The sequence below is a fragment of the Euwallacea similis genome, chromosome 10, assembly GCF_039881205.1.
Source record: "Euwallacea similis isolate ESF13 chromosome 10, ESF131.1, whole genome shotgun sequence".
NCBI classification, from domain to species: Eukaryota; Metazoa; Arthropoda; class Insecta; order Coleoptera; family Curculionidae; genus Euwallacea; species Euwallacea similis.
In genome coordinates, this window is record NC_089618.1 from 5,175,346 (window position 1) to 5,202,692 (window position 27,347).

At 42.2% G+C, this 27,347-nt stretch overlaps 2 protein-coding genes across 4 annotated transcripts; both read left to right on the forward strand.

Moving 5' to 3' along the window:
- Positions 1 to 1,583: 1,583 nt before the first annotated feature.
- On the forward strand, positions 1,584 to 26,865 carry LOC136411279 (basic helix-loop-helix ARNT-like protein 1). 3 transcript variants are annotated; one of them, XM_066393773.1, is made up of 11 exons: positions 1,584 to 1,920; positions 9,144 to 9,242; positions 19,680 to 19,843; positions 19,899 to 20,080; positions 21,439 to 21,525; positions 23,738 to 23,932; positions 24,340 to 24,571; positions 24,627 to 24,928; positions 24,987 to 25,202; positions 25,451 to 25,625; positions 25,765 to 26,865. In XM_066393773.1, exons 2-11 carry the CDS (start codon positions 9,175 to 9,177, stop codon positions 25,908 to 25,910), a joined length of 1,767 nt encoding a protein of 588 aa, XP_066249870.1. In that variant the 5' UTR covers positions 1,584 to 1,920; positions 9,144 to 9,174; the 3' UTR covers positions 25,911 to 26,865. The 3 variants fall into 3 exon arrangements, with proteins under 3 accessions (XP_066249870.1, XP_066249871.1, XP_066249869.1); XM_066393774.1 differs by lacking the exon at positions 1,584 to 1,920 and adding an exon at positions 7,974 to 7,994; XM_066393772.1 differs by lacking the exons at positions 1,584 to 1,920; positions 9,144 to 9,242 and adding an exon at positions 11,223 to 11,707.
- LOC136411285 (histone H3.v1-like) lies at positions 21,532 to 23,720 on the forward strand. Its single transcript, XM_066393784.1, has 2 exons — positions 21,532 to 22,879; positions 22,995 to 23,720. Exons 1-2 carry the CDS (start codon positions 21,686 to 21,688, stop codon positions 23,163 to 23,165), a joined length of 1,365 nt encoding a protein of 454 aa, XP_066249881.1. The 5' UTR covers positions 21,532 to 21,685; the 3' UTR covers positions 23,166 to 23,720.
- Positions 26,866 to 27,347: the final 482 nt, after the last annotated feature.

Consider the following 27,347-nt stretch of genomic DNA (forward strand, 5'->3'; position numbering starts at 1 on the left):
TATCTCCAACTCAGCTTGGAAAAATTGGAGAAATTGTAAATCCTCCAACCCCCTTATTTTTTTCAGGTAACCCCTCGATGCGGTACTCAGTTTCGGTTACTTTCTTCGAAGCAAATCGATACCGCAGTCAAGTTTCGAGTACGTATTTTTCATCCACTGTTAAACATTCGATCCTCTCGGGCCATTTCTCCCAGTTCTGCAGCCGTTTTTTATGACTGCAAGACACCTACATATGATCATGTTTATTTTTCCTCGTGATTTGCGGAAAATATTCCAGTTTGTACAAGCGAATGCGTACGTACGTATGTCCGTTTAGATTGCATTGACGCATCAAGCAAACAAGAAGTTATATTCTTTTCGTACACACGCTCATATTTGCCACAATATAAATCCGGTTTTGATAGCATGAGATTAAGAATTATAATTAAAAATCCCAAACAATAATCGAGTGCAATTACCTGAAAAAAAAACTTCTTTAATTGATTTGAAAAACGAAATAATAATGTTGCAATTCCAGCGAGGTATGTTGCAATACCTCGTCGTCAGTCTTCTTTATTCGTGGCGTATACGATTAAATAGACATTGTTCACAACAATATTGTTTAAACAGCGCCATATACTACAAACTGTAGTAAAACATGTAGTAAAACATGTAGTAAAATTTCATTCATTGGATCGTGTGTACACCCAAAAATTTGCATACTATGGCTCAGGTGATGAAATCCTCTATCTGTTAACGTAATAGTAGCAATATTTGCTCCACTGTTTACGTTCTTAATTAGGTGTATACTATGCGAACGATAATTTCTCTTTCATTTTTAGGTGTTTTATTTCAGTCCTGTTGTCTGAGCAACAGTTTTTAACCCGGATATCTGATAAGATACGCCTCACTAACTATCGATATTCGGATTGATCGATTTTTTTCGCCCAGAAAGCTCGCTCAACCGTACAATTCCGATTACGCCTTTTCCCCCTTTGTTTTGATGTCTCATTAACATGCAGATGTCCACGATGATTTGTCCCCCTGATTAACGAATACTAATTAGCTTCAGCTGCTTTAGTTCCCGGTATCGAAACGCACACAACCACCCATTGCTGGGGTAATAGAAAAAAATAACCATACCGTGTCATTATTGGGTTCGCCTTAAACAAACTTACATTCTAAATGCAGGTTAGACCTCTCAAGGACTTTGCGAACGAGATGCAATAATTAACTGCTTGGAAATTCGCTAAAAATGCACAGAAGAAGTTTTACTGTGAAACCAGTGAAACGTGACCCTTTTTACTTGGCCTCAGCACGCATTAGAAACGTGCAAGTCTATTAATTTATTGTCAAAAATTGTGAAAATTCGCGTTGATTGAAAATTTTGCGGAAAACTGTTTTTATGTCGATGTTTTTTAATTTCCCGCTTACAAGATATTTGAAATAATTTTGAATAAGTCTCCTGTGGCGCCCCCTCTGGAGTAGTTCTCCAAGGTATGTGGCCGCTAGTGCAGAAATCCGGTTTTCGCCGCGGAAGTTCTGCAGGTTCGATTATAAGCCGCCGTGTGGCGCCACACCCATCTGTCATTACGTAAAAAAATACCATATTTCCTGCAGTTCCAGAAATAGGTGCGGCGTCCGCTTTTTAAACAAATTCTTGCTCAACAATTTAAGTTTGCCAACGCGAAAAGCCATCCCGGACCTACCGTAAGCAATGCGCGATCCATAGGTCGTAAAATCGGGTCTTTTCCCCCGAAATTTCACCATCTGCGACGCGTCCCGACATCCTGCTGCTGGTGCTGCTGCGTCAGTTGAGGTTGTGTGTTTGTTTCCAGTGTCCCTTGCAGAAACGTTTTCCATAAACAGTAAAGAATACTGAGCCCCACGAGGGTTCCTACAGTGCGCCAACAGAGCACCTACAGCGCCCATCGTTGCCTGGTAAGTCGCCCCCTTTTACGATGATGTTTGGGTAATAACCTTGGTCAACATCTGGCCAAAAATCCGAGGTCGGACACTGTACAATAGGTTTCGGCATGAGGAGCCCACACCATGACCCCGGTTCAGTTATTTGCCTGCAAATTTTCGGGTTTTACTAGTTTTTTTCAGTAAAGATTATAAAAAGGATAATTGAAGCCTCAAGGGGCAGGGTTGTTCTTGTGTCAACCCCTGTTAAGTAATAATCGATTTTTGTGCGTTTACCTAAACGTAGCCAATAATAAGTAGGCCTAATGAGGTCCTTGATCCTGACGGTCTGTCAGCTGAGTTTTGGGTTTGTGACAAAAGAGTTGTAATGAAGAATTGAAAATTGAGAATTTATCATTCTAATATCTCAAAGGAAACATTCCATCAGACTAATATGGGTTAGGGCTAAATTATTGAGGAGCTGCTAAATTTAACGAGAGGGAATTTCTGAGAATATGCAGCATCTTTCGCTGAATTTGCCCACATTACAATAATCTAGCTCATAATAGTGAAATTCCTGGCAGACAAGTTCCATGGAGCCATGATTAGCAATTACCCTCCCGCTAAAGTTACTTAGGGGTGAGCTTAATGTCCTGTCAAGATTTCCATATATATAACCATTGATTTTACATGATAGATGCCTCAATGGATACAGTTTTGCTATTATTAGTTCATTGCTTTGTGTTCATGCAACCTATATCACTGATAAAGTTACCAAGGTTTTGATATTTTACTGTTTCTCTGCTTTGGTCATAGTTCTGTGCCATTGTTCTAATATCTTTCAGTGCCCACCAATTTGTCCACAATATTTGTTTTGCTTTTGGATTTCAGTTGGATTCGTGTGGGCCACGCTTCGGGAAATTTGATGTAATTGCTTGGGATATCACACAGTGGCAGAGCACGTTAATTTCAATGTAGATTTTGTCCAAAAACTCTGTGCGTTCCGTCATAAGTTTTCTGAAGTCGTTGCCATCGTATCGAATTTGATTTTCTACTCTTACAGATTCTTTGGCTAACAGACCTCACATTCCTGTCTCTTCTTTCCAAGATCTGCATCAATCAGTTTGTCGTTGTGTCAAAATTTTTGATATTTTTTATATCTTTCAAATTCGACTTGACAAGTTAAAACAGACATGTGACATCAGTTTTGCTTTAACTTTAACTGTACTAATAAAGGGTCTTAAGATATGTTTTTCTAATTATTTCCTGGTTTTCCTATGTCCTGCTACTTCCTGTAAAAAGTTGCAATCTTGCAATCGACAGAATTTGCAGCACGGCCATGAGTGGGTCGCTACCGCTGATTTTGACATTTTTTTAGATGAAATTCCCTATTTTCTTATGTAATTTTCCCGTTTCTTCATACATGTGCGATAAGTCATTGGAAAGGCCTTAACGTTCAATATGTGTTCATCTCTCTTCCTCTCTTTCGTCAACTTTTGAGATATCTTGAAACGAAAATTTTGACCAATTTTTACATTTTTCGGATAATCGCGGACACCAGAGCCAATTTGGCATCGCCGTTTACGAAGTTTTTTGATGCTTCCCAAAAATGGTGAAGGTTTGAATGAAACTTCAGAAGGATTTCCCTACGCCAATAAGGATAGTACTGGCTTGACAACACTGTAACATTGGACTTGGTCGGGGAAGTACGGCAAAAACATGTTTTTTTAATTGCATAATTTTGAATATTGCTAAGTGAGTAACGTTGGTTATTACGGGTATTGTGAGCACATCAAAGTAGGCAATATCTCTTTCAATGCCGTTGGTGTCCTCAATCATGACAGGAGAAATACGCCATGACGTCCATTATAATTAGTTTTGTCGGCAACGTTGCCGTAATTATCGCTTTCGGCGGGATTTTAATTATTGTTTATAGGATATATCGATTTTTTTTTTTTTCGTTGGGTCCCCCAGAGATTCACGTTCCCATCGATTCCCCAATTATATCTGGCAATAACAGCATTTTCCCTTTCGATTGCATAATTGGAAGGAAACATCGAAACGTCATTTCAATGCGTATGGCAAGCTCGCAATTAAGTGCAATTAGGGCAATTTGCGCAATTGCATTGTTCCGCTTTAAGCCGCCGATTCTTTGAAACGACAAAACATTCTAATGAAGGTTTGTGTCTATGGCCATGCCGAACTAAACCCTCGTTCAAGTCCTCCCCCAGAGCTCGTGGGGCTGTCTGGACCCCCCGGCGACCTCCAGGAGGAGTAGGTGTCAGACGCATGATCCCTCCCTTAATCGAGCCCTTGACCTTATCGAGCCACTGTGCCGAATTATAGATACATGAACTTAGAGCTGGTGGTTTTCCATTCGGACATCAGTCAGCGTTGTATTGTATGTAGGTAGCTGTAAATCGCGTCAGAAACGTTTCCCTCCAAAGGCCCCTCGCCCCCGGGACGGGGGTGAGGATGCCGAATGATCTGACCTTGACCCGACCTAACCTATCCCGGGCGTTCGGGAATGGCAGAGTCCTCTTAACTTTTTGTTGCCTAGGTCCAAATGGGGGGAAAGTTATGTGTGAGGGGTTCCGCCACCCCAAGGCTTTATGGGAAATCCATACTGGCCCCCTGTTGGCACTTTGCCCAATGTCGCGCCTCCAGATCCAGACGGTGTTTGTTTTCCCGGCAACAGAGGCGGCGTTTCAACCTGTAAGGGGCACCCTCATTCGGGGGTAAAATGTCCATGCATTGGGCCATAATTTGCGCGAACTTTAACATTTCCCCTACGTCATTGGAGGTGGTAAAAAAAGGTATATGTGAAGGGCTAATGAGGCCATGCAAAAAGAGTTCTGTGTGCGTTTAGTTAGCGGGATGTTGCCAGAGGCGGGACAACATTTGCTCGTTAAAATACGCACGGATTTATCAAGTGGCACAAGGAAGTAAGTTTATTAAATTTAAGAGGCATCAGTACGCCACTGAATTTTGTGCAATAGTGCCGCAACACAACTTTTCGTAGGTAAAATTTGTATTATTGTTTTGTAATAATTTATATATAAACATAAAAGTGTAACGTTCAATTGAGCCCTGGAATTTTCTTAAAGCGCTCAATGCTTCAATATCATTTATGTCGACTCTAAGCCCTTTTAGGGACGGACGCCTCTGCATTCTGACTTTGATTTTTCTTCAATAGCGTTTGGCTTTGAATTTTTGAAGTTGCCAGTGGCGTCAATTGCATAGATAGATTTCTGCCTAATTGAAGGACAGGGGCGAAGGAGCAGGTTTTAATACAAATATTTGAGGATCTCGTTTAACAAGCCTTGATACCGCACGAAAAAGACTCTGATGCATCAGTGATTTTGACGGAAGATCCTTAGTAAATTGGCTCCTGCAAGATAGGGAGAGGCACTGGCAAATTACTAACTAGTTAATACGGAAACAACAGGGTCGTGGAAGAGGGGCATTTGAAAGGGGTCTCTTAGCCCAGCATTCAGCTGATTCGTCCCTCTCAAAGCGTTCGATACACCACTGGTTTTGCATAGAGGAGATTTTTTAAGTAGCGTGACTACGTCACAGAAACATCAATGCGTGTACCGGCCAATAGGTGCCGCAGCGGCGAGGAAGTTCCCGCTTACTCCAAGGAACAACACGGAACCCAGAGGCGTAGTTGCCGGTAAAACAATTGAAAATATACACAGTACAGTACAGTACAGTACAGAGAAGTACATTTTAAAGTTATCGGGAGCCTACTTAAATCGAAATATTGATGCGCAGTAATTTTTATTATTTTGTTTGCGCTGAGAAATTAGCCAGATTGTCATCCACATTAATCCACTCGAAACTGTTTACGACGCTTTCATGCAGTCATCTAGCCTGACCTTAGAAAACAGGAAATAAATAATATTATTCGAATTATTACAGTATTTTCTTAATCTTGGTCCGTTGCAAATCCGACTACTTTGGCCACGAGTCCACCCCCCGCGGAGCGCCCCCTAGCGGGGGGTTGACGAATTCATTCATATCTCGTTAAGAATCGGCGTGCGTAAGTTGTTTGTCGACCGGAAAAAATTAGAAACTCCCCGATGATGATGATGATCCCAAAATACTCTGATGGAGACGTGGGTAGTTAGCGGAATTATAGTATTTTCGTCTGCCAGTCTTGATTTCGGGTTTTGTCAGATGATGGGGGAAAATTGAACTGGAAATAGTCCGCATTAGGTAAATTGGAACTGCTCCAGAATTAACCCTCTATTCCATTGTTTTGCGAGGCGCCATGTCCTATCGCAACCGTAACTCGCTATTAGCCGAAAACGAGTTCTATAGTCATTGTTGTGTTTGCTCGAATGCCGTAATAAGCGTATCTCAAGGTAAATGCGATAGTTGGTAGATAGATAAAACCAGTGGCGGCAGCCGGGCAAAGTGCACGCTAATTGATGATGGAACTTTGAGGAGGTTACCCTCGAGTTTCCACAGTAAACAGCAGGCCTAATTGGACGATATCATTATCGGCGATGATGGCCTTCTGTACGGGTTATGTGTAATGAAAATACACATTATTGTTGTTTTCGGTTGATGCAACATTATGCCGATGCGATACGAGCATATGAATGATGAGAATATTCCACATTGACTTTCATATGACCTGCGGTTACGACGAACGCGCGCTTATTTTCATTTTGTCATTACAAAGTCAATAAGATACTTACGATTTTACGTACGAGCATGTACGGTATAATCCACTTTGCAGTGAAGCCTGTTGTGGGTCAAAAATGCTCGTAAGGAGGAGTACGTGTGTGTCAACAAATTCGGTTCCCCTCGAGGGCCACTGGGGAGCACCAGATTCAGTCGTTGGGAGCGTCAAAGATTGCTTTTGAGGCCCCCCCTCCTTCGTGCCCCTGTTTTCTCGTTCCATATTGGTGTTGCCAAAACTCCCTTTATTTAATTTACACTGCAGGCAATTTGTTTTAATTAGAAATGACTTTTGGCAACTGGTCAAGAAATGATTTATTGTATGTGTTAATAATTCTTATTCAAAGTCAGTGCTGTATCAAGCCCTTTTTAAGCGGGTTATTTGATCGGCTGGAACTGTCAAAGACTTTTCTTTAATCTCCTTCTTACACACCCCTGTTTTTTAATTTTTCAATTGTCAATTTGGTGGTATCTGTACCTGCAGATCACGATTTAATAGAAAAGATCTTCCACCGAAATCAAAGGCGTATCATCTTTTTTTTCCACTCTAGAAATCCTTTTTAGCTACGCGAAAACTACTCCCCCCCTTTTTTTTGCGTCGCTGAGGGATTTTGGTTTGATGTAGCACTGTCTTTTGACCATGTGTCAATAGATGGCGCTAGCAGTTTCTGCCCGAAACGACACTGTATGTTCAACAAGAGCTTATAGTTATGGGAATCTGATACATTTTTGATAGAAGTTTTAAAGTGTTTTGGCCGTCCAATTAGCAACCCTGTAATAATAACCTCCATAGAAAGTAAGAGATGTACGAAGGCCTTTTTGGGAGATAACGAAAGCGTCAAAAGATCCCCTTTAAATTCCCCTCTGACACGCCCGCGCATTCTAATTAGTCAACTAGAAAATCGTCAGTTCCGGTTTCTGTGTAGAAGCCACAATCTCCATCGAAAGTCATAAGCGTATCATCTATTTTTTCGGATTAATTAACATTGCATCGCTATTTTTTTTTCAAGCTTTAAACTAACTGTGCCAAAACTCCATGTTTTGTTGCTAAACAACAGCAGAGATAATTTTGTTTTTCAAGCCAACTATCACTGCCATGGCCATAAACATTTGGCTACTCGCCAAGAGATGGCGCTGCGACTTAATCCCACTTAAAGCGACAATCGTCTCTGACCAATTAGTCGTTTAGACCGTTTGATAGAAATAGAAAAAACCTGACGGGGTCTCTAACGTGTTATTACGCTTTAACGATGCATGAAGCAACAAATTTGTCATTTGCAACAGCACAGTTCGGGGTGCAGAACCACACCAACTGCATGGTTTGCTTGGTAAACATAGGGCAAAACCGCAGAATCACGGTGCTTAAGTTAATTAGTTAAGTTGTGGTAAACAACCGTAAAAAAATGGCAAACATCAGGGTAAGCCCGAATGGTGACTACACATTTGAGATTTGTATTCGTCGTAATCCGATTGACTACTTGGCAACCGATTTAATGCAGTTGCAGTGACGTCTTATTAAACGAGCTAATAGATTTGCACTTTAGACTTGTTATTTGCCCATCCAACTAGCTGCCGGCAATTACGCTATTTTTTTTCCGAATTTGGGCAATTAATTGCAATAATACGAGTTCAGAGATGCATTAAATCTCGGAGAAAAACATCCCACCTAATTGCGTCAGTTCGGTATATGTAATTGCACGATTTTCACCCCTAGAAAGATTGGAGCTAAATTGGCATCACCTGTACGTCATTTTGACACTTGCGGTGACGTTTTTGCCAGGTAACAATGACACCTATCGACAGATGGCAGTGATAGTTTAAGCTGCTAAGCGCTTTACAACATTTTAAAGTATGTTTTGAATCTAGTTTTCACTTTTACGTGTAAATGAAATGGGAGTAACGAAGAAAATTCATCATAATTCTTTCACGTAAAGATCGATTGGTTCAAACTTAGAACGGGAACACGTATATCAAGGACGAACATGCACAACGTCAATTGAAATAATAATACGTCGAGTGAAAATTGGCGGTTTTCCAGCGGAAAAACGATCGAATCCAAAGCTCGGGGGCTATCAACGTAAAACTGCATAATGAATGCACCGGGTTCCATGCAATTGCCCCACAACGCAAATCTCTGACGACCCTATTTTTTTCTTTCAGCTACTTGTCACTAGACAGCTCTGAGAGCATTTTTTAAAAAAAACTTCCCTGCCTTTTGACAGTTTTCAAAAAGTGGATATCTCAGAAATTCATGGAGAAATTTTCTGACCGAAGCGTAATACTTCCGTCACATACAGATGTACACGGGAGAGGTTCCGCATCATAGCGTCAAAATCGAATGGGTTCGGCAACAGGCTTGTCCTACCTAACCTATGTCAAACCGTTTGGGGTTAGGCGTGATATCCGGGCATGCCGCCGGTCGCTCCTTTGTTGGTGGCCTCGTTAAATATATCGTCAGAGGCGTTCTCGCACTCCCAAAACGCGGTTTGTTCACCTCCTTTGACGTGGGAATTTTTTTGCACAAGGTCGGTAGCCCCTTGAACTCAATGAATCTTTTGTTGTTGCAGGTCCGGTAAGGGCGAATGCCCGGGGGGCGTCATGCCCGAAATCTATCACTCGACCGGCAGGGACCTGCTCAATCAGGTCAGCAGTGCGACATGCATGAGGTGAGTTAATCGTATTTGAACAGAGATTACCGAAATTGTCAATTTCGCTCAATTTTATCTTCGAAAACTGGCATGAACTACGTACAAATTGGACGTGAAGTACTTTTTTATGATTCCAAATTTTCCTACAAAAGTGATTGCTACGAAAAACTGACGAACTCCAGAAGTTCATTGTTAATCTAAATTGGCATCTCAGTGACTTCATCGGTGGCTCACGAGACGTGACAGTAGTGACGGTAAAATGTGTGAGCCATTCGGCCACACGCGTTTTTCAATTTTTTTTGTTAGTAACTGAGGTTGGAATGCTTCCTCAATTAATGGAGAAAGTTATGACATCACAAAGATCCTTGTCATTAATATATCTATGAGGAGATCGAGAGTTGTGAGGTCACTGGGAGTTCGCTTTATTGTTATTATTGTCCATTTATTTATTTATTCCGTCCTAGAAGTCATTTCCTATACATAATCGTCGCATTACGAATTCATACAATGCAGCCCTATCGAGGACACGTGTCGAACTAAAACCTATTTTTAATACTTGTCCCTTATTGATTCTCTCCAAGGCCCGAAGGGCCGCGGAAAAGCGAAAAAAAAAACTCTTTCCTATATAGCTCCTTTTTCAGGCTGTAACATAAAATTTTCAGATATAGCAATTTAAGCTTAAATTGCGCCTTCTAAACAACCCTAACGTCGTACGTAGGTCTTTCGATTATCGGGACGAAATTAAAGTTTCCCGGCGAAATGCCAGCGTTTAATTTAATTTAGGGATGATCTTATTAGACGCGAGAGGGTCAATGGGGTGCTGTGTCATACGGTCCCCGTAATATCCAGATTCGCTACGTGTAAGGGTTTCAGCGCGGTGTCAAGGGCGAACTTAAGCACCTAATTATTATCCCCTCGGCGATATTAACATCAGATTTCACGTAGCGGCATTTTCAAGGGCTAGGAACGAGGTAAATTATACGTAAAGCACCTGGAGATTCGCGGAAAATTGAGAAATGCGCTTTAATATACGAGAAAGGAAAATTGGCATCTCGGCGATGTCCTTAACCGGTCACGTAACACATGACCCACGTATTGAATTTGGGCAGGAGTTGGCCATTTGGCCGTGCAATTTTCATTGTTTTTTGTGAGCGAAACGTCAGAGCTTTTAGTTTCGAAATTTGGGAATATTTGAGGGTTTTTTGAGGGTTTTGTAAATCGAATTTGTGTAATTGTGAAGTGGAATGCTGGTATGCACTGTGGTGCGATATGCGTAGGAATTAGATGACTGCTGTGGCCTTGATTTTGAAGTGGCAAAACCGTCGATTTCCGTGCCACCTCCGATTTTTCATAGCACGACACGGCATACGCATCAACTAGCCCTTCGAGGAGCCTTCGAGGATCGGACGCCGTCCCATTCTTTCGCGTGTCTTCTGCGAGAGAGACGGGAGTATTTCGGAGCGTTTCACTTTTGCTCGCGGTTCTCGATGTACCAAGGTGGTTCCCTTTGGGCCGCATTTACGGGCAGCGAGCGATTTGTTCTCGCCTTTCGTCGAAATTAAAGAGATGTTTGTTGCCCCTGCAAGTGTGCCTCCCCCTCTAAAACCTAAAGCTCCGTAAGACCGCTTGACATGTTTGGTCCATCAAAAGGATTTATTGTCCGCTGCCCAGTGAATGTTTTCGCCTAGATGCAAATCAACCAAATTTCTCCTTGGACATTTGCATTCAAATAAGAAAATAGCCGTAAATTTAAAAAAAACTTATGAATATTTCTAGAAATCGTTTGTGAGTCTGCTTAAACTAGGTAGGGAACAAACTAATGATAGTGTCATTTGTCATGTCGCTCGCCGCGTTGCCGTGCTCCTGCAGCTGCCTCGCAAAGTGCATCCAGTGTCCTGGCGTCTCGGCGGCGACGCTGCGCCACGCGGCAACGCCGCCCGATCTGCGCTTTATGCACTCCTCATTCCTGCGGCAGCCGCGCAATTCAGTACAGGTTGAACCGTGGCGGTGCTCCAGTGTTGTAACGCATTCATTTGCCCTTAAAATATTATTTATTATCATTAGTGAACCGATGTGAGGCATCTCCCCGCGCGGGTTAGTTCCTATCGGAGTATCGGCCACTGGGTCGTACAACGCGAACGGCGTCGGTACTGCCCCCCCACCATGGTGAATGGTGTCCAGGGCGGCCCGGGTGAAACTAAGGACGGATACGCGAACATGACCAACGGAGTCGGGGTGTCCGGCTACGTGCCGAACGGGTACGTGTCCAACGGGTACGTTCCCAATGGCCAGCCATACCACCAGTACCAGCAGTACCAGGAATACGCGATGGTACGCCAGGGCTCCACGGGGTTCTCCGCGCCGATAGACGAGCACCAGAGAAGGGTGGCGGCCATGCACGAGGTGGCCAACGGCCGGTCCAACAACAACAACAACAACCTATTTTTCCCGGGGACCCAGGCCCGATACTGCGGGCCTAATAGGTCAGTGGCAGGTACCAATCGTAGAGAAATCCAATATTGAACGCATTAATCCGCTATCATCGTCCGGAACTTGGTAACTGCCTGACCTCTGGTCAGTTTTACGCATCATTAATTGGAGACTATTAATAAAAGTGGCCGTGCATTCCGCGGACACTGTAGAAATGTCACCGATTGGCTCGGTTTCGCCAGATTGTTTTTTTTTGTCGATGGGTCCTTTGGGTTATTTATGAAAATGCGGATAATTGCGAAATCGTATCGCACTCGAGATAACGCTCGTTATCGTCGTGAAAACTAAAAATAATATTACGCATGATTTCGCATATTATCAGGACGTAAGAAAGGAGCTTTTCTACGTCCCGACCGAGGTACGAAAGTGTCACCGCCAAGCCGGAGATAACTACAGGTCGGTTGTTTGTTGGGCAATTTTTCTCGATAGAAGAAAATGGGTCAGGTTAAGTGCTTTGCCTATAACCCACGCCCCTGCTAAAAAATGTATAACTCGGAGAAGCTGAAATCGTTTATGGTCGATAAATTTGAACTTTTTAGGTCATTTCTGGAGGGTCGAAAAATTATCTCGAAAGTCCGAAAAACAAAACCGACGTCCTTCATGGCGCTCGAAACATCGAATATTAATCACCATTTTAACAAATAATTATCAAACAATCGAATATTTATTATTGAGGTACAATTTGGTCGAAAACAACGTCAGTAGATTTTTTTATATATTTAATTATTTGCCACGTTGCCACGTTGACTGTTTACTCAACACGCCATCTAACGGTGCAGCAGCACTTCAGTTGGTTCTAGATAACACTAAAAGTAAAAGGAAAGCCACTGTTGGTTACCAAGTGGAACAAGGCAGAACCCAGAACGAAGGCAGAGTTGGCTTAAAGATTCGAGGGCAGAGAACTGGAATAAAATGTAACATAAGGAAAATTTCCAAAATTTTTTTTGAGAAAATTCCGTGAAGGAAAAGTCGGGAGCAAAATAGAGGTGCAAAAAATTGCTGATTTTAGGTGCGAATTGTAGCCCTAATGTTTTTCTGACAAAAATCGCCAAATACCACCCTGATTTTTTGAAAATAATTGGGAGTAATTTGGAGGTCTTGCGGTAACTTAAACAATGAGATTTGATTCCTGGCCAAACACCAGATTAAAAATGGCTGATTCTAGTGCCATCAAGGTCGAGCTGCGAAACCTCCCGCTTCTTCCCGACTAGATCAGATAAATCTGAATCAAAATTAAGGAAACTTTCCCTAAAAGGTTACATCCTGCTGCCCGTTTTTTAGCGCATTTCTTGCACTTTCCCGAAAAAAAATCTACGCCACTGCATTGCGTCGAAATCGCAAAGAAACTGAAGCGTCAGTGAACTGAAAATTTCGGAAACTCAAAATCGGTCGCAACCGGTCAGAACTCGTTCCAAAGAAACAGATGTACTGTACAACGAGACTGCTTGGGACCAGTTTAATACAAAACCGGATGAAACGCGGTTAAAATTTGATCCAGACAAGTGGAATTTGACCCCAAAATCATTGCAAATGTAGCACTAAACAGCGATCAATAAACTCTAGTTATATAATATCTTGTTCAAATGCAAGGAAATAGATGCACCTACCTGACTACATCCAGTCTGATATGAAACTGCATAGAACCCAGATAACGCTTAACCAATAAATTCGCAAGGACGAAACTGGCTATAACCGGTCTGAAACGCTATGAAACTTGATTGACTCTGAAACAATCGGAATTGGCCCAATTCCTGGTCAAAAATGGACGTATAAAACCGCAAATTTTCTTGCTGAATTCCATGAAATTCAGGTGCAAATAACTGATCGCAACTGGTGTGGAACTAGGCGAAACTGGTTCAACGTCTTACAGACTTCTAACGAGTGAAATAACGCGATTTCGATGCAGACTCTGAAAGGGAAGGATTTTTTTTACCCGAAAGTACGGATGTGAAGAACTGAATGCGACCGGTCCAGAACTGAATAAAACATGACTTTAACCTTCTTAAATCCAGTCAAATTCATGACTCAAAAGGGAGCAAGCAGTAAATCAAACTTACACCTGAATTGGTCGAAACTGAAACTGGATATATTTGAATGAAATCTCTCAAAATCATATAAAAAACCACATACGGGCTGTAAACAATAATCGCAAATTATGGTAAACGATAAGAGATGGTTTTTGCGACTGTCGGCATCGTGTTCAGCGCTAGATGGCTCCAGTGCTTTATCTATGTTTCTCCTAGTGAATTAGCAGACATAATTTTCCGATAGTGCACCAATTCTACGCTTCATTCCAATGAACTCTCTCCACATTGAAGCACTTCATTTTGATGGGCACGTGTCAAAAACAAACCTGTTAACGGGTTGTTGATGTGTGGAGCACGTTACAAGCGGAGCGCCATCTGCTGACAAATCTCCGGAAATCACCTATATTACACGGTAAATTAGTTGTAAACAACAACGTGAATAATTTGCATCCTTTCGTTGTCGGAGTGTTTTAAGTCGGTACTATTTATAGTGCGGATAATGTTATAAGGAATGTTGCTGCTGCCTGCTTTGTGTATTGCGCAAAAATCGTTTTAGTCGCTATTTAGTCGTATTAGTCATTGGACAAAAATGACGCTGCCTCTGCTTATCTTTGGAAGATTAAATCCGATCTTCCCGGTAACCCTAACCTAAGATAATTCGTACTACATTCATGTTATCTTGCGTGATGATCTGGGCCGATTGAGAGAACCTACGGCACGACCTAGAAACTTGAGCGTTAAATAATTGCGTTCTAATTCAGGGCGACTTGAATAAAAGTGTGGTGGACTTAGATCTGGTGCGCGTAACGGCCAGTCACTTGTCCTTGACACTCCGGGCGTTATTTAGTTAAAGAAGATTCGAAAACAGCATCAGGAAGAGATGGTTTTGTACCGTGTTATCGGATTGTATTATGTATAAATAAATATTAGCAAATAAAGTGTGGCAACTTTGACCCGGGGTTGTGCATCAGACTGATAAGCAGCACTTAGTCGAGACGTGATGCTCAATTCAGATCGAAAAGCACCGCACTCACCTGATTTTTGATATTATTATTATCTACACGTGTCAGTGAAGAGGCATGAGTACATTCACAAGATAAGTCATGAAGATAAGGAAGGAAGTGCATGTTGTGCGTTTGATGAAATTGCACAAATAAAAATTTTCTTCTAGCAGATTGGCGTTATTTAAATATTGGTCTTGTCATTGGGTTTCGTAGGAAAAAGTAGTAGGAAACGAGTGCCATGTCGAGGGGTTTATGGTTAAAACTAAGAAAAATTTAGTTTTTTCAACATTTATTTTTTGGAGGTATTGTGAAATTTAGTTCGCCTTTTTTTGAAAAAATTAGTCGGAAGTGAGTAGTAAATTTGCGAAGTTTTCTAAGTGGGTTTTTTCCAACTCCCTTATTTTTGAAAGTAGACCCCTCGAGGTACTCATTTTCAGCTACTTTTTTCCAAGGAAAACGATGGTGACGTTCATTTTCGCGTCTCTTCGACTCCTTTATTTTTGAAAGTAGACACCTCGATACCAGAACCAACTTCCAGCTATCTTTCTCCAAGAACCCCGATGGTGAAGTTAATTTTCGAATATTTCCAACTAACCTGATTTTAGTGTTGTTCTTAATTTGTCATTATTATTCTTCCGAGCTTAAAATCTCCGTTTTCCCTTCGCATCGCTCTGCACAAAAACGTCCCATCCCTCGTCTTCTAAAAGCTTATTTACACATTAAAACAGCGTCGCTAAGCCCCTGATGGTCGGGCCTCAAAACCCCAACAACAACATCGGTAAAGTTGTTAATAAATGTTATTTACTTGAAATTTATTAATATGGAGCTGGCAGGCAGCGCTAAAAGCCCGGTTGAAGGTCATGATGTGCCAACAAATAAAGCATACAAACGCTGTTGCCAGATGAAACATTCCCGCGATATGTACTACATATGATTAAATTGTGCATTTTTTGCTCCATCCATGACCTTTGCGGCGATAAGCTTAATCGAGTTGTCTATAGCGCCCCTCTGTGTACTTAACTGGCGATAATCGAGTTGTAAGTGCGGATTTTATGGGAATAAACGAACTTCTATGTCGTTAAAATCTGCCATAAATCCATGTAGGAATTGTTTGAAGGTGCGAATCTCTTATAATTAACAACACTCAGTTGATTTAGAAATTAAACGGCACTTTAATGAGTTTAAATTTGGGTGCGGTGAAAAAATTAGTGGTCGTAAAGAAGAAATCACCAATTTCTATGGCCCGAAATAAACAGTGTGTCGTAAAGTCACGGACACGGGTCGTTGACATCCGATAAATCAGTGATTTTTTACGCATTTTCGACTATGTGTATCGGTGAAAGGCAAGAACAGCCATCGTTGAAAGCAGCTGGATTTAAATTCATTTCTGCTCCGTGGCGGGAATCTTAAAAATTCGCTAAACCGATAACTAAATGAAGGAAACGGCAACGCGGCGTTTAAAGTTTATTTTGATAGATGCATATTTGTCGTTGTTGCCCAATTCCAGCTGTTATGCATGCGTGAATTGCAGTCGATCAGAGCGAAGTGTCGTGCAAATGCTGATAAACGACGTTTGCCTTAGTAAGCCATCGACAACATGCTTACTTCAAAACGATCAACTGTCAAAATTTGACGTCAATTGAAACAAGCACCAATCGCGGCTTTGTCATGTCGTTCGACGAACGAAGAAGGAGTTGAGAGAGAGAGAGAGAGAAAGCGACAATTTTCGGTGCTTTTAAAGAGATCTTTCCCCTTAATTGTGGTCAAAAAAGCGCTAAAGTGGTATTAACAGGGAAATTACGCCTGTTTCGTGTGGAAATACATAAACACCGCCGCGAGAAGACTTGAATGGCACGTGTATTAATCCTGCAGCTCTGTATAAACGCGACGTTTTGTTTGATTTGATCTTCGGTTCGGAAACGAGATTCGATAATTAATAATCACGATATAATAACCGCGTTTCGTATAGTAAAAATTCACTACGGAATTATTAAAATCCGATTTTCGGATGGAGAAAATTCGTGAAAAGTCGGCTTCAAATTCAGTACTAATTCGTGGGAACTTGCGTTAAAAGTAAATACGAATTAGGACGAAATTTCGAAGCGGGAAATTCACGCAAATGGCCGTCTTAAACCGAAAAAAATTCGCGAAAACGCTTTCGGATAATGGCGGCAAAATTTCCCTCTAAAAGTCAGCCTCAGCTCACGAAAATTCTCTTATAAAATCACCGCAGTTTGCGCTGTAACTTTGGGGTCTTCTTTAGGGGAAATTCAGAGACAATCTTAGATCGAATACGGAATTTATAGGGAGAAAATTCGTGTAAAGTCAGCTTAAAATCCAGTGAAAATTCCCGGAAATTTATTTTACAGGTGAGTGCATTCGCACAAATTACCCTTAAATTCGCGAAAATTTCACTGTATATCAGGCAGAGGCGGCGTGCATATGAAAGCAATAAATTTAACTTCTAAAAGTTGCCATCTCCGAGATCACAGACGTACGTGAAGTTTTTTATTTTAAGAAATTAACAACTCGCTTAAATTCCGCGCCAATCTGGAAATCAACAGGTTCATGTGTGACCTAAATAGGGGGCGCAGAGCCGGCGTTTATAGCCCCTCGTAAACTTTTACTTAGAATGCCGTCAAAACTTCACCAAGATCAACATAGCTCGAAGTCTCTCGTGTGTCAAAAGTGATTTGTTGAACGCTCTCGGTAACAAAGTAAGTTCGTATTTTTAGCTTTACACAAGCTGAGGAAAGTTCCCATAATATAGATGATGATACCGAACTCAGGCATCAGCAACAAGTCACCAGAACCTCTTCCACCCTAAAAATAATGTGACAATTGGCGATTCGATGTGATGAGTCGTTTTACGAGTCGCCTACGTGAAAATCGAAAACGGACGCGACGGGGGAAAAGTCGGGCAACGTTGCCTTCAGGAGGGACGCTAAGCGTCGTCGTCATGACGACGTGCCACGACGACGACAACGGCCATGGCAGAGCGTCGGGGATGATGCACCTCTCGGGGTTAATGCAGTGCTGCACCCTCTTGCAGGCGACGACGGCCCTGGGTACAGTTGAAAGGAGGCGGAGGAGAATGAAGTCCAGGAGCAGGAGAGGATCTCTCAATATTTCCATATGATTGTTTATACACATAATTAAATATATGTAATTTGCCCTTAGGGATAACGCGAGGGCGAGTTACTTATTTATTAAGGTACGATATCAACTGTGCGCATGGCTTAGTAATAATGATTACTCGAAAGCTGATATCGCGGTGACATACCACCTGTATGCGACATTTTCGTGGAAATGCACCTTGTGTCGTTCTCCCGAGTAATATCTACGTTAAGACAAAGTAGTAATTAGCAGCAATTTGGCGAAAACAACCGCATTATTTTAGCCCATAATGTCTGAGTGTTTATCGCGCGCACGGCTGCCTTTATAATTATCGAGTGGCAGAGAATTAAATTTATTGTCCTCGTTGCATAAAGCGGCAAATGTAATATGCGGGCAGTTCAATGGAAAAACTTGTAATTGAAGCGAAAAATTTCCCTCCAACAAGAAACCGTAATCAGCCATATTCCTAGGGTAATTAGCTTCGTCCCTGATGAACGGATGACATGTGTTTTTTTTTGCATTATTGTTGACAATATGGTGAAAGCGCCTACTAAGCTAGCTTAGCTCAATCTGTGAACGTAGTGCTGCTTCCGATTTTTTTTTGCATATTTAGTTCACATGTGAGGTTTGCAGGTTTCGTTGTCTTCGTTGGTGTATGACTTATTAATGGAAATTTTGATTCCTTGTGGAAATACCAAAAATTACCCCCGCACTGTACCTGTCCACATTGGAGCGTTAATTAGGTTTCGACGCTAAACCTCATGGCGTCACCTATAATAATTGTTGACAATATGGTGAATGCGAGCATCTGTTACTCAAAAACTCTTGCTATTATTGCGCTCAATGAAAGCTTGTAAACGGAATTATTTCCACTACTTATTCCGGCAGGTTGTCATGGGTATAAAGAGGAAAACAACCCCCAGACTCTGTACCTCCCGCGTTCATAATAATTTCCTCCACATATCATCATAATCATCGACATCATCATCATCATAATCATAATCGTCATCATCATCATTGTTTCAGAAGGACTAAAGATACGATATCTTCGACTTCGTACATCGTCTTTAAAATAATCCCACGCGTTTGCACATGGAAAACGCAAAGCGCATAATTGTTTTCTAACAATTCGATGCGAGCAACAATGCATTAGATATAATATCAGTTGCAAAAAAACAGAGGGGAGTGACGTGGCCATATAAAAGCGCCGGAGAGTCCTCATAAAGAAAAACCTGATTATAGTTATTTGTGTGCCTATGTGAAAAGACTTTCTATATGGGTTTATTATGTAGAAATCCGCTCGTGTATGTATTCAAATTTTGGTTGCGTCACAAAACCATGTTGTAAGGGACAATATGTGTGCTTTCGTTGGCTGCGCATCTATTTTTGCGAGAAAATTAAAAATTCCGCCGTGTAGACATTATTTCGATATCGGTTTCATTGCGGCTTACGTCACTCCTTCAAGTTGCATTGTTGTTAACCTTAGGTCATTTGCTCTCTTATCGCTCACATTCGCGATGATAAGGCAGGCTCGTTTTCCACGGAGAGACTGCGATCGTAATGCGATTTTAACTCATAAGCGAAGAGAGCAAAAGTACGTTACCCGTTAGATAACTTGGGGTTAACTTGCCGTACAATGCTTCGAGGGGGGGGGGGCTCCGCTCCGTGCGCGGCGGTGGCCTCAAGCGCGGTGCACACCCCCCTCCCCCCCTCTGAGCCAAACTCGTCAAACTTCTCTTCAGTAATTAACCGGAGAGTTTAACGTGTAATTTAACTCGACTCACGTGCAGATGATATTTTAACATTTTCCCTTTCAGCACCCGGGAGCAGCGCAACAGGGCGGAAAAGCAGCGTCGGGATAAGTTGAACAGCTTCATACATCAGTTAGCCCAGTTGCTGGCTTTGTCCGACAGAAGCGCGAAACGCCAGGACAAAACCAGCATCCTCCGATTATCCGCGAATGAACTGAGGCTATATCAGTGTAAATCCCATACCTTCCATTCCAGGGGCAAGTCCGCTTAATACATTAATTTCAGTTTGCGTAAACATGCGCAAATCGGAGCAATTCAGCGGCCTGAAACTGCCCAGCTACGTGGACCAGAACCTGTTGGAAGACCTCCTCGCGGACGACATGGACGGTTTCATGTTGATCGTGATGCCCAACGGGAAGGTGGTGTTCGTGTCCTACAGGGTGGAATCGGTGCTGGGGTATGCTCAAGTTAGTAGCTTTCACTCTCTATTTGTTTAAAAGTGTGCCGGAAATATCGACGACTCGAGAAGGGGCATCTATTTCGATCCCGACCGCAAGGATGTGACATTTCGGTTCGGTGCGTAAACAAGCGGCCGTTGCGCAATGGAAATGTTAATTATTGTTTCAGGAGAACATTTGGTGATGGAAATATTCAGTTGAGTAACAAAAAAACCGGCGATCTGCATATCCTGCTTTCCAGTAAAAAAGACGCCCAAAAGGGGGTGAATAATGTTTTATTGATAGGCGGCTTCGTCATTTCCCAATTTTCAAAAACAGCCCGTCGGCTGTGTACGGAATGTCTCGGAAATGGTACTGACCTTTGACCCACCCTGTATACGTAAAGAATCGTTTATTTTGTGAGAAATTGAAACGTTTCAGAATCTAAAAATCAGTTTGGTGCGCCTCTGGCTTTCGAGAAATCGAGATGCAAAAATTGTCAACTTAAGTGAATAAATCCAAGATCACTCTGGACTACAACTCTTCAGCAATAAATACAGGGAAATCATTCTTCAAGCATCGAAAAAATATATTTGAAAAAAAGCGTTCCGCGTCACTGTTTTCGCACATGTGCTTACACCAATTTCATCTAACTGAATAACTTAATTTCTGAACCTACTAATTTTTACCTAGAAAATTCTCGTTGGATCGTCATTTTGTTCCTAAAAAATGATCAGCCCTTACTAACGCAGAGCCACCTATCAACGAACAGTTAAGCTAACTGCTTCTTTAAGAATCTTTTGACGGATTTCTTTAATGAGTTTTTCAACTGGGTCGGAAACGAATTTTGTTTCCATTTATTAATGGATCAGAAATCAGGGACGACGTTAGAAGAGGGCAATCGAATGAAAATAATCCGATTCAATCGTTTTATAGAGTTTGGAAAATTCCTGATTTCTTGGCACGCCACGAACAATTTAGTAAATTATGTAGTAAAAGTTTTGACTCAACATGTAAAATATCGTCACTTTGTGGAAGTACGTTCAGTCCCTTCATCCAGACCTGTCGTCAGAAATGACGTAATTGATAGTTAAATGCCTTTGTCGATGTGGCGTCATCTGTCAGTGAGCGGCTAATCTCGCCCAATTCCATTCGCCATAATGTCAAAATGTTTTGAGAATAGCTCAATGTATATGGTCACGAGTTGTTATTCGAATGATTCGAGGTTCGATTCCGCACACGGGAAACACTTTTTAATTAAAAAAATTAAGTCTGATAGAAAATTAATCAGGAACTGGCCAATGTTGCCAAATCAGCATTTAATCTTTAATTCCGCCAATATTATCAAAAATTTTAAATTTAGAATAACAAGAAATGCATGTTTTTAGATAGATCTTATGGGGCAGTTCCTGTGTTCTATTGTCGCACCCGAAGATCATGAACGGTTACGCTCCCAACTCGCTTCAGAAGGAGAGGTAAGTTTGAAAAATACATCCTTATGCGAAACACCTGGTATACACCCAAAACACCTCACGTGTTTACATTCTTATCTCCTGAAAGGTGGCATTTTTCGCATTTATCGAGTGTTGTTTGTGCCTGTTTGTGTTCGTCGAAAGTGTTTAATGAAGAAGAGGAATGGAATCGTCGTCGGATTCTGAGGAGATTCAGGAAAAATGCATGCGGGACCGGCCGGGAACTAGCGAAACAGTAAGACGAAAAAGGCGCAAGCAAAAAGCGCCCCCGGCCACCCTCACCTACGACGAAGTTGTCCCACGCAAGAAAAAGAAGGCGCTTCAAGAACCGGAGGCGGACGTGCATGAAACTTCGGAAATTTACCAGCAGCTGATTATGGGACATGATGTAGAAATGACGCTGCGTGAAATTACATTCCCTGGGGCTATAGAAGATACAACGTCAAAAAAAGCATCAGAAGAAATCCCAGAAAATGTTCTTGAGAATACTGAGCCTTCACCATCACAGTCACCGTTAAGGACTCATTCAGAGATTTATCAACAGCTCTTCCCGGAAGATGACTTAAAAATAGAGGAGCATGGCATTCAATCAGCTTGGGAAAAAGAAGAAAGAACCTCAAAAGAAGACTCGGAAAATTCCCCGAAAGATTATAAATCTTCGCCACTACAATCACCAGTTGACGCTCCTCCAAAAGGTTTTTCATCTCCAGAGATTTACGAGGAGCATAACCTTCCATCATCTAGTTTTAAAGAAGAAGAAGCCTCCGGAACGATCTCAGGAATAGTCCCAAAAAGCAATCCTGAGAATCTTCGATCTTCACCACTGTCGGATTTGGAAGTGGCACTTCAACATGACATAATAATATTGCAAGAAATTCCATCGTTTCATCGGACTCCGGAAAGAACCCCAGAAAGTTCTTCTCCTTCGGGAAGTTCGTCAACAAGACGCACGCCACCTGTCAACTCACCCCGCACTCCATCTACTAGCTCGTCCCGCAGCCGATCTACTAACTCGTCCCGCACTCCATCAACTAGCTCGTCTCGCACTCCATCTACCAGCTCGTCCCGCACTCCATCTACCAGCTCGTCCCGCACTCCATCTACCAGTTCACCCCGCACTCCATCTACCAGCTCGCCCCGTACTCCACGTCTGGGGTCACCTTGCAACTGTAGATGGCGATGTTTTAATCAGTTCTCGTACCTAGAAAGAGACCGCGTTCTGGAACTCGCCCAGGGTCAGCCGGATGCCGAGACCAAATTCGAATATTTATCCAGTTTGATGGAAGCCAAATCAGTGAAAAGGTTACGCCCGAAGACAGGGGGCGGAAGCCGCAGAACCGTTGCTTGTACCTATTCGGTAAGTCGGGTTTGATAGTGAATCCGGCCCCCTAATGAGCAAATCACGAAGCGAGTGACATTGACGTATTGAGGCTATAATTTGTTACTCAGATTGGAAAACTTTTTACTTCCAGGTCAAATTGGATGATAAGAAATACATGGTGTGCAAAAAGGCGTTTTGTTCCTTGAACGGCGTGTCGAAGCGTTATGTACACAACATCTCTGAGCGATGGAAATATACGCATCTAGTGCCCCGACCGGGACTCATTGAAAGCACCGCTGATGAGGACGGGGATTCACCATAGTTATGAGATTTTATAGTGGAATTTCTTCAATTTTTAATGTACAATAAAGACTTCTCCAGTTTTATAACCGTGGCTTCCATGCGTGTCAAATCGGCGATGTGGCATTGTTTTCCAGAAATTCTGTCTTGCGAAAAAAAGCAGTGTTGCCACATTCAGTGCAATGTTATTGAAAGTAGGAAACTTTTAGTGTGTAAATCTAAACGTCCAAAACTCAGCGTGAAATAATTTTTTGTCTCCAGAGGCGATTCTGAGCGATTTGATTAAAAAAAACCGTTAAAAAATTTTAATTAGGACCCCACAGATGAGATTCATCTTATTTTTGGAGATTACTATGCAGAGAGGTTTAACGAGATGCTGCTTTAAGATCAAGACAATATCCCCTCTATTCTTCAGAAACATCCGGATAAAAATCGGAAATTTCAAAAATCGTGAAACCATATTCAATTAATCCGGCATCGTGGCCACGTCGTGCTTAGCGTTTGTTTTCGTGTCACCCCGTTTGACATTTTTGTGAAAATCAACAACGTTGCCAGATGCCCGAGCTAGAATATACTGAGAGGGTTTTGTTCCAGATATTGACAAACTGGAAACGGGATTTCAATGTTAAAATGCGAAGAGCCGGGCCGAAATCCGAGGCTCCGCAATACGAAGTGATCCGTCTGATGGGGGTGAGCAAAAGCCTGGTTCCCGAAGATTCCGACGAAGGCGGAGAGATGTCGCCCTCGACGTCGACCGCCGTCGTCCACAGTTCGGCGCTAACTCCTAAAGTAAGTTTCCTGGTTTTCGAACGAAAATTTGATGGGTTTTTTTGCGGCTATAATTGCCATTAAATTGAACCATAATAAGTTGTGAAAACCATTTTTGGACGTAAATTACACCACGTGAATTGTTTTCGGGCAATTAATCGCTCAACAATGACTTTTAATTAATTGAATCTGCTATAGCCTGCAACGCATAATACACCAATGGCTACAACGAACATATCCCAATCATATTCAATGTTCTTTATTTTCTTCTTCGCTGTTTAGTATCTATCGAATAAGATTTTTCTTATTTTTCCGTGTATTAAACTTAAACTTCTTCGCCATTTGTTAAAAAAAAAAAGGATTCATCATAAAATACAATTTATTTTTGTCTTCGAATAGGATGGACATTTCTTCTTTTTTTTTCTCAGATTTTAGTATTTTTCGCGAAACTGTGCCGCCCGAAACCGCTGACCGAGAAGCTGTTGAATCGGCCCAGAGAGGAATATGTGACACGCCATTTATTGGACGGCAAGATAGTGTGGTGCGACCAGCGCATCTCTTTCATCGCCGGCTATATGACTGAGGAGGTACAGGGCCACAGCGCCTTCCACTATATGCACAAGGACGACGTGCGTTTCGCCATGATGGCCTTAAGGCAAAGTAGGTTTCATTAGAAAACAAAAACGACGTTTTTCCTCTCTCTTCCTTTATTTAGTGTACGACAAGGGGGAAACTTTCGGCAGTTCCTGCTACCGGCTCAAAGGCACCAACGGGGAATTCGTCTACTTGCGCACCTTTGGCCGTCTGGAGGTGGACGACAAGGGCGTAGTCGAGTCGTTTATCTGCACCAACGTATTGGTGGACGAGAGGGAAGGCAAATACTTCCTCAACGAAATGAGGCGGCTTTACAGCAGTGTATTAGATGAGTCGCTGGTCAAGTTACAACACTCGCCGTCGGGGGGCGCCAAGATCGTTGAGGTTAACGAGGAGGAGGAGGAGGAGCAGGAAGAAGTGTCTGTCAGTTTACTTCTAATGAGGCTTTTTCTCAAACTGCACTGAGACTCTTTTTGTGAAGGTAGGGAAGACTAAAGCTACCATTGCACCGAGTCCTCTAACGGAAAGGGTGGACACCACGGAGGATCCTCAAACCCTGGATCTGGCCATTAATGAGCTGATGCAGAATCTGCCGCCCGCGGAGAGTGAGGAGGAAAGGCCGCAGCCGCTGGATACGCCTACAAGTGTTGTTGAGTATTTTCCTCCATCGGTGTCAAATTCCAGCCCGGGGAGCGTTGTAAGTTGAACCCAATTGATAAAAAAATCCCATTTCGAATATGTTTTTGATAGTGACAGCGACAAAATTTGATAGAGATATAAAGACAGGATCCTGAGCAAAAGTTAAGTTTCCTGCAGAATTTCTAATTGATTAAGGTTTGAAAATGTTGCACATCATCGGCCAGATTCGGTCACTGTTGCTGCTAAAAACATCTGGCGATCCGAGTGGAACGTGTGCGTTTAAATGATTTAATGATGATTTTGCAGGTCTCGGAAATCAGAATGAGTCTGAAGCGGGATTCGACAGACTCGATAGAGTTCGTCAAGAGGCAACGACTGACCAGCCTGGACTCAGAGCCGCCCTTGTTGTCGCCCATCGTGAGGTCACCCGAACGAGGGCTAGGCAATGGATTCGCCGACCCACCGCCTTTGCTCGAAGAAGGTGAGTTCACTCGAATTTACCATTTACTAAGAAGATTGACTTTTTCATGTGGTTTTTTCGCCATTTATCAAGAATGTTTGAATTTTTGAATATGTTTCGCAGTTCATTGAGAAAGTCAAATATTCTCTTTATTTTCCAGTGATAGTAAGAGAAATATTTCACCCGCACGGCAACGTGGACAATCGCCGAAGAAAGCGATCCCTGGACCACGGCGTAAGCGAGGCGAATTGCGGGCCATACTTAAGAAAAGAGAGAGAAGACCAAAAGGGGACGATGAAATGGTAGAGGTGCCCAGGTCGATGCTCAAGCAACGAAGATTAAAGAGTTCAAAGACTGCTGAATGGCGACGTCGCGTAGGCCACGGAGATAATCCGGGAAAGAAGCTACTTCGCCCGCTGCGCGGTGGAGGGGGGCAGTGCTCGATCGACTTCGAAGGATTTTTCTTCAAAAAATACACACACAAGTACAAATTTTTCGAGGAATATTTCGCCATGAAAGGTCCAATTTTTTGATACGCCAACTAGTGCGGTTGAGTACTTCTCCCGGCAAATCGATGCGCCAATAGTTTGTAGGAGACAAAAAGGCGAGGAAATCACGCACTTGCTCGGAACAGCACATTTTGATGCACCTTTGCGAGCAAGTTCGTCGCTATCAATCGCAACCGATGGACTGCTAAAGGCCCTAGACGTGTAAGACGCTATATAAATATGTGTATAACTTTAAGGAATACCGTGGAGCTGTACAGATTTCTATTATTCTCAAGAATATTTGTTACGTATACATACCTGTAGTGTATAGCGACTAAACGATAATAATTGATGTGATTGTAAACTTTTAAGGGTTCGTTTATACGGCGCTGTTTGACTAAAGTAGAAATTTATCGGATAGGAAGCCGAGTATCCGCCGAGCGCCCTATATGTTCTTGTTAAATGTGTCTGGAGTGAGTGAAGCGTGATGCAGGTGACTGAGAATTCAAAAGAATTCAAATTCATCTTAGGAAAAATCTAGGATCCATTGTTGTCTTTTTAAAACTGACTAACGAAAAAGACTATATGCGAGTTTTGGCGAGATAAAAAAATGACGCTGTTTCGATTTACTTATTTGTCCGAGATGAACGCCCAACCGTAACGTAAAATGGGAATTGGTGGTCTTATTTTTCAAAGGCCCCTCCAGATAGTTCTTAAGCAAACATGTATGAATCACAATATTTGTTTAATTAAAAAAAATGCCGTTTTTATTACTTAACATTGTATTATTTCACATACTACTCGCACACCACCTATCTCTTAAAAAATTACTGAAAATTTCACGTTTCGTATCACGAGCGCAAGTGTGAATACGTATATTTAGCTCCTGATAGTTGAATGGGTCTTCGACAAATCAATTTGCTGCATATACAAACGAAAATTAAAATTTGGTAAGAGGAGGAGCTTAATATTTCATTCATGACCGGATGCCACGACACGTCGCGCACGCAGGCCCTTTCTCTGCTTGATGATATCGCAGGTTCACACGTCGTGTACTGAATGAAAATTAAAACAAAAGACGTTTTTTTCACGCATGGAAAAGTGCGAAAACTTAGTCACAACCCTTCCGAAACTACAGCCTATGTAAGTAAAGCGCTAGCCGGTGGTTTCTGCGGGCGAAAATTGCGCTCGAATTAACGTTTTTCACACCACGTAACATCTGTTGGTCATCAGACATATCACCTTCAACCTTCTG